The sequence below is a fragment of the Morone saxatilis genome, unplaced genomic scaffold (assembly GCF_004916995.1).
Source record: "Morone saxatilis isolate NCDOM2014 unplaced genomic scaffold, NCSU_SB_2.0 Contig21, whole genome shotgun sequence".
Lineage (NCBI taxonomy): Eukaryota > Metazoa > Chordata > Actinopteri > Moronidae > Morone > Morone saxatilis.
In genome coordinates, this window is record NW_023339774.1 from 794,227 (window position 1) to 802,539 (window position 8,313).

Genomic DNA, 8,313 nt, shown 5'->3' on the forward strand with positions numbered 1-8,313 from the left:
GGGTCATTTTCAGTGAATCCGTGTTTACGGAGATTTTTTTCGAAATGACATCGTATTGGGTGAGGCCGCGTATTCGTGAGGACAGGCCCTAAATTGCCTGTATGTGTGAATGTAAGCATGAAAACAAGAGTTTATTTATTGACTCACTTGGTTTAGCAATCTGTGAATGGATTTTTTTACAAAAATATTTTTTTTTCTACCATATGCCCACAGGGACTTCATTGGATTTTTCGTTGGAAATTGTTTGGAAAAGGGAAGGTACTTGCTAAAAATACTCGGCAGGTGATTGTATGTACTGTGTATCACAGTGAACTTCAACCAAGCAGACCAATAAACCATAGAAAGTAGTCAAACTCTTAATGAAGTCAGTTAAGAGAAGGGAGAAAACCCTTCCGTGGAGAAAAGCTTTCAATACCATTCTTTGCTCTTCTTTCAATGAAGAAATACTCTCCACTTCTGATAGAACAAAAATATATATGATATCTGATTTAAATAATTATGACTCTCAGTGCAACTTTATATGCAACATTAACTTCATTTATACATTTTTAAGACCTGTCAAAATAATATTGCGAAGAGTTTAGGGACTAAAATTTAGATTATTGGATTTTAGACAGGTATCATATCAACAACCAAGTATTAGCATTTGGAGTGACGTTCAGGGCTGCTGATCAGTTTCTAAATGACTATGCCAGTGAGAAGAAATGATTATTCCAGCACAGCAACGCTGTAGGACCTTGGACTGTCCTTGTGAAGAAAGAATGTGTGTATGTAAGAGAGAAGAGGAAGAATTTGACTCCTGTGAGTAAATACAGTAAATAATCAATACTCATCTAAATGTAAATGAGACAATAGCCCTGTCCTGACTGTTTGTGTGTGAAGAAGTACACACATCTGTGTGTGTGAGTGGGTGGATGAGGTTACCATCTGGGTAGTTTGCCACAGACAATGGGCAACAACCTCATCACCATCTTTCATACACTGTATGGATCCTCTTCTAGAAATAGCAAACGGATAATAAAGCATAGCTAGACTTACCTTCAGATAATAAAATACAGATGTAGAGAGTATTTTGACGGTACTGCAACTTCACCTTTATATTTCCCTAATCTCTGAGAACAGATAAGGGACAAAGATTTTGGCATCGGAAGTAGAGCTGTTCTGGATTCTCATACTGTCTAGAATGTGGTATTGGCAAGTACAATGTCTGTGTGCACCAATCCAATAACATTGAATTGATAAGTCGTGGTTTTCTTTTTGTCATACAAGTTGCATTGACCAATCACATTTAAGCGGGCTTTGGTTGCACAAAAAAACAAAACAGTGAGGTAAGTATACTGTGGTGAATCTGCATTATCAGGACAATCATCAATATCCTCACGAGTGACTTGAAGCTGTCTAGCTCGCTAGCATACAGCCCTATATTGATTTCCTGATTCATTTTTAATTGCCACAAGGGGGAGCTAATTGCATGCCCCACAAAAAAATGTAAAAGTGACAAGAAGATGAGGTTCCTATCTGTGATGCAAGAAAAATATTTTTTTCTTAACTACATGTAAGGTAAGGAGAAAGTGTTTTAGTTCCATTTTAAGATTTTATAAGCATATTTTGATAATTACCAAGATAATCGTGACATGAATTTTGATACTGTCCCATTCCTATTCCATGGTTGCATTAAAAGGGAGAGAGCGATAAAAGTGTAATTACCTGAGCCTTTCTGTGAGCCTTTCCTCTTCTTGAGTGCTTTCTGGAGAATTTCCTTCATGGTTACCTTCAGACTGTCCACGGGGATTAGAGAGAAACCATGAGCAGCATTTCTAAAATGGAAAGAAAAGCAGGAAAGGTTAAGGATGCCTCTGAAGGTGTATCTCAATCATCCAGGCAGATGAAATGTGGTAAACAGCACTCCACCTGGACCTAGAACAGGACAACTGAAGACACCTGGCTGTTCATCTTAATGTCTTCTTCACTTCGGATTGAACAGAAATGTGGGCCTCTAGTTACACAGCAAAAAAAACCTTGCAGTAATGGAATCTCCCTTTTGTGTAGGCACACACCGACAAGCTGAGAGTGTGATCCTGATGTGTGTTATGTTGTGTGTGTATGAATATTGAATTGAATCTACTCTGTTCAGCTTTGACGACTGCAAAGGTCTTTCCTGTTATCAAGACAGACTTCAATTCAATTCAATTCAATTCAAAGGGGCTTTACTGGCATGGGACTGACTGTCACTATAATATTAAACTGATATCATATGAAAGATATATAAAGACACTGTTGAGTAGCTTCAATACAACACGTTACAATGAAATGTAGTTGTATAATATTTGCTAAGAATTCAGCAAATGCACCTCAAAGTATGAAACTGGGAAATGGCTGCCACACATATGACACCGTTTGTTTTAAAACGTTGCATCCTTATTAGACAAAATATAATTAATTTCACCCTTTTGGTGATTACCCCCAAAATAAAATGCATGAAAACAGAACAGATCATTACAACTACAGCACAATTTCTTTTAATTTATTCATTATTTCTTACTTACATTCTGACAAACAGTGACTGTCTGGAAGCGAGGCCAGGAGAGGAGTATTTCTCCACCAAGGCCAGAGTGCTGAAACCAAACTTATGGATGGGCTCATTGGAGTCCAGTGGAGGGAAGTCGGTGTCCACCTCGCCATCATCTTCAGCTATGTGGAGGCAGTAGGCGTTCACATTCTCACTGTGGAGAGAAGAGTGCTGGGAGAGTCAGAAGAGTTTGAGACACAGAAACATTTTATGAAAGTGGCATTGAAATGTGTTTGTGCTCACTTGAGTTTGGGTTCTCGGCCCTCACTGGTGTACTGCCAACAGATGAGCCCGATGAGGTCATGGACGCGGGCGTTGGCGATGGTCACCACTGTCATTGGATGTACTTTCTCCTGAGCCATCTGCATTGAGAGGTAGACATCTATCTTCTTTGTAGCTGTTGTGCCAATGTGGCCCTAAGAGGTGAAGAGACAGTGAGTACATCAGGCATAGAAAAACCATGGATACAGAGAGTAAAGAGGGTAAAAGGTTACAGTATAAGCTTACTAATTGAATCAGTTCACAGCTGACACTAGAATAGCCTGAGACTCCCCCACAAACACTGGAGAGTTAGCTTCTCTGAGCTGCTAGCTTTACTAATTTACAACACAGGTACCACACAGAAACCTTTACCAACAGCCTTGAATGTGCTTCTAGTGACTGTAAAAACTGTAAGAGGACACAGAGAGTTTGACAGCAGCTGCTCATGGCTGGTTAGCTTTGTTAGCTCTGACTACCAGCAGCTGTATTCCTGCTATACTGAGCGGTTTTTAGTCGATCACTCTGGTCAATGTTACCTTCCCACTAGCAAAATGGCTAGCTCTGGCTGTGAAATGCAGTGAAACAACAATTACACCAAAATTATAAAGAGTGAAACGTGGAATAACTCACCTTGCCATCAAATTTGGAGTATTCATTGAATGGGTTGTTTAGCTGCTGGGGACACTGCTCCAACCGCAGTGAAAGGGTGGATTTGGTACCTGTTGTCCGTGGCCTGTCTTTAAAGTCCCATTTTTCAAATAGGGATCCCAGATCCTCCACTGAACAGAAAGCATAAACAACATGCAGCAAACACTTCAAGTACAGTTAACATAGTAACTAATTTCTTCTTATTGCAGGAACATATCTAGATAAATGTAAGGGTATCATGCCTGGATGGAAAAACTGTTACCAAAACTAGCAAAGATTTCTTTAGTCTTTACACATAGACATGTAAGCAAAGACAGAAGGACAGAGACAAAGGTGCACAACAACTACATTAATAGTAGTGACTGATGGTAATGATGTAACTAGGGGTAATATCGACAAATGAGGTAAAAAGATAAAATTTATTTATTTTTTCTAAAATTGCAATATATCGCCCTATTACAGTATTGCAATATATCACAATGGATTTGAATTGTAACCACTGTATCTTTTTATGTATCGTACCGCCCTGTAATTCATAAGTAAAAAGTAAATATTTGAAGAAAGTCTAAAAGCCATAAAAAAAAAATTGTAAAATTGTTTTGTTTCCTGCCTTTATTTGCTCCTATCCACGCATTAAAGAGATTTGTCTTGCTACCCCTTGGGGAGGTCCTGACCCCAGGTTGCGAATTGTGTTACTCATCCAGTGGTCTAACTGTGGTCTCAAGATGTTTAATTTAATATTTTAGAGCACTGGTTCTCAAACTGTGGTACACAAGCTGCCTCTAGTGGTATGCGGAAGAATCACTGAAATACTCTGAAATGAAATTTAAAATAAGTTTTGCCTTTCCTGTAATATTTTGCTTCAATATTAGCCTGCTATGTAGTCATGTTTCTGAACGTAGCACACACATACATCCATCATTAGTTAGGGGCTAAAATGTGATGCAAGATAGTAAGTGGAGGTAAAACGAATGGTTCAAAAACACTGCAATCGTGGCTCCAAACAGGAACTACTGGGAAGAGAAGTGTGAACAAGAAGGACCCCTTTTCTACCAAATTAGCTCTGGTTCTTGAACTGGATTCAACAACAGTCAACAATAAATAATCTTAAACCTAGCCTACGCTTCTGTATATTAACGCCTAATATTTTTGGGGGTGGTACCCGGTGTAAAAGGTTTTAGGAACACTGTTTTAGTAAACTTACGACCACTGACTAAGTGATATCTTTTATGGATATTTCATATTATTTTCAATGCGTAACAATAAGAGTACAGAACAACTGATTAACTGTACAATGAACCCAAACAGTGTGTAAAACGAATGATTTGGATGAATTTTGAGCAGATTATTACCTGTGAATATTTAACATTTTAGAAAAATGTTATACAATTATCTGTCAGTATTATGTATTTTTACCATTTTTAACAATCGTACATACTTAGTAGGAGTATTAACAATATATGTGTTTTCTTCTCCCTTATGCTTGGACATTGTTAGCTCTATGTTCAGGTCTTTAAAGTTTGGACCTCTTTAAACTATTTTCTTTACAGAAATTAACAAAATGCTGAGATATATGCCTATTGTGTATATTTTATAAAATAATTGCATAAAATAATTCTTACACTCAGTATGTCATAAAAATGAATTTGAAGGCCCAGATTCCTCAGCAGCTTTTTTATTCTGAATAAAGTTCAAACAATCCACCACACACAGAAACACGAAGTAAACAGAATAGTTAAACATAGGGTTTTGCTACAAAATTAGCAACAAGTGCAGATGTGTTATGGTAGTACTTTAATATGTTTTTTTTAAATGCTAAGAAACACTACCTGATTGGGAGGATGATCTCTCTTTCCACTGAATGTTTTTACACTTGATTTGGTTCTGCCGCTCTTTCCTTAACCTTTCAAGTCTTTGGGCTGAAAAGAAAGAAAGATTATGGAAAAAAGCTGCTAGAAGCCTGGTGAAACAGAAAAGTCATCATTACATAAAGCACACCATGGAAATACAGTACACTGTTCACTTTGGTTCAAAATCATACCTTTCATTGGGCCTATTAGGGCAATGTGAGAATAAAAGGACATTTGTCTTCAGGCGGACACACTGACTCTCTGTTATGTGATATTTTGACTGACATGACCCACCTCATAAAGACAGTGACACACACAAATATGTACAACACACTCATCAAGAAGAGCTAATATCAAATAAAACTGTTTAAAAGTTCTGTGACTGTCCCTCTTATCTTACCAGCAGCCCCAGGTTTCTCGCGACTGTCTTGTTGTCCTGATGAGACATCCACCACAGGTCAGTACTCAATCTCAAAGTCTGAAAGTCTCAGAGGATCCCAGAACCCAGAACCAACAACCAGCACTCCACCAAACTTTGTACCAAAGTCAAGGGAGCCAAAAGGAGACGTGTTGTCTACCTTTGGACTCCCTCTAGAACCAAAACCACATTAACCTTCCAAATAAAACACCTGAATGTGGTTTCAAATAGATTTACACTCCTTTCATTTGATTCAAACTCACAATGTGCAATTTTTACAACACGCCATATTACACACCCACATCCCAACTTAAACACACTACACTCATTTGATGATCTGATGTTGATTAGGACACCAAACCTTGAGATTTAAAGGCAAGAACATCAGGTGACTGTGTCTGAAGTCTTCTTTCATTGAAAATTAAACCAATGCTTGTTGCTTGTACAAAAAAATTCCCTTATACATGTGTCAGGCACTGCGTATTTTCTCGGTAAAGAAATAATAACCAAAATAACTGTATTTGCTATCTTTCACACAAAATGTGTTACATCTCTGTACTGGAGAAAAGTCACTTACTGACTTCTGTGTAAGCTGCACCTCTTCCTCTGCTGTGGAATAGTCTGTCTGTGCAATTGCGAGTGTTGCCACAGTGACATCAAAAACAGTAAAACTCAAAATAAAAGTAAGAAAACCGAACATCAGGGGATAACCACTTCAGGGTTCCCACTCTTTTTAAGAAATTGCTTTCCAGGACATTTTCCAGGAGTTTTTCTTGACAATCCAGCACTAGTTTACAAATGGTGGCCATAATTTATGGGACACACCGCGTTAGCTCGCTTTTGTGGCATGTTTGGCTGTACTACTGCCGATTTTTCCACTTTCCAAATGGACCGTTTTCACAGCAGCCATTTTGATATGAAATAGTAGGGTAAACACAGACATGAGAAGAAGGGGCCCCAGTGATAAAACATTACAGATGCATGATGTTTCACACTGCCAGATATGGTGTTTTTTGTAGTTTGTTATAATTATTATTTATTGTTATAAAAACAAAAAAGGTGATAAAACTTGGTCCGACACAAATCAGAGGTATTACCCTTTAGGCCGTATCGTCCAGCCTTACCACTAATAAAGAAAACTATTTGTGTAGAGGCAAGTAAAAAATTGACTTTGGGCAAATAGATTTCTGACCAACTTGAGATCTCGCAACTGCTTTGGTGAATACAAAGTTGTCACATCTGATAACAGATAACATAACTATTGGAGTAACCAAAATAAATCCCAATTCACAATAATTAGTGGTTTTACTTTACTTATTGTAATCTTGCGAACCTGGAGGGACTGGTTGATGTAGATACACTTTGCAAGGAGTATGCACTGGATCATAGAGCAAAGGCCACTGGTGGCCTTGTGGTGTATGGCACATGCCCTGTTATTGCAACGTCCTGGTTGGGTTACAGCTGGGGAATTTTCTTGCATATCGTTCCCACGTTTCCTGTCTCTACTGCCAAACTATCAAATAAAGGCATATAACCCCAAAATTATCAGTCCTCTTCCATAGCCGCTGACCTAAGTTGCACTTGATGGCATGATAAAAACAATCTACAGAGTATACTGGCACACAAAAGAAGCATTAATCATTGTTAAAGTCATCTGTGCTACTAACCTCATAGCTATTAATAAAATTCACACAGTCGACTGCAATCTAACCCCATGCTTTCCACTTGTGCTGCAACAACATTCAGAAGCACACAATTTGACTTTAGCCTCACTAAAGCATTGGTCCAGATTAGACACACAGACCCCCTCCAAACAACAGCAGAACAGGCTTTCTGTTGTGTGCCTGACCGAAAGCCTGCCCTGCTAACCAGACAGAGCCTGGAGTCGAGCCTACCTGTGTTTGAGCGTCGACGGATGCCAAAGTCCCAGCTAGAAGTGATGTCCATGGACTGGGAGAGGTCGCAGGCATGATTGTCTGTCACACTGCTGCCCCCCTCGCTCAGGGAGCCTGACCCCGTTGACCCACAGCTGCTGCCGGGCACCAGAGCCAGCTGGCACTTCTCCAGATCCACATCCTGGTCTATTAGTACCATCTCACACATTCCTGTATCATCGCTGGTCACATGAGACTGTCTGATGTGAGCCAGGATAATAGCTGGATTGTCCAAGAAAGCCATTTCGTCTGCTTTATTAAGTGTGGCTTATAGCTTTGGATGTTTTTTCTTTGTCTTACTCTCCTCCCTGAATGCCAGATGATCCCTTTCAGTCTCTCTCTGAGAGTGTTAAAGTGGCTGATGACAAGTGGAGAGCAGTAATCTTCTCCATCTCCTTTTCTTGCTTATTCTCTCTGCCCCAAGGCAGGAAGGTGCCAGTACCTGTTTAAATTGAGAGAGCAGTTATAACATGGCGCAGGCAGGAAGTAGCGAATTACATTTGGGAGTTAGAGCCAAATCTGTTCAAATAAATACATCATTTCATGATTATGAATGGTTCTGAATGGCTCAGTTACTTTGGTCTGGCATGCTCCTAACAAGTGTTAACATCACTGTGGGGGTGGGCGTGGTTT

General features: G+C 39.2%; 1 protein-coding gene across 1 annotated transcript in view; it reads right to left on the minus strand.

The window, feature by feature from the left end:
* Positions 1-8,313, minus strand: part of mapkap1 (MAPK associated protein 1) — a gene marked incomplete in the record, with an annotated part of 11,664 nt that overhangs the window by 2,914 nt on the left and 437 nt on the right. Inside the window, 6 exon segments of the mRNA XM_035668224.1 lie at positions 1,708-1,817; positions 2,547-2,723; positions 2,813-2,985; positions 3,461-3,609; positions 5,308-5,397; positions 7,642-8,122. Coding sequence (XP_035524117.1) covers positions 1,708-1,817; positions 2,547-2,723; positions 2,813-2,985; positions 3,461-3,609; positions 5,308-5,397; positions 7,642-7,924 — 982 coding nt within the window.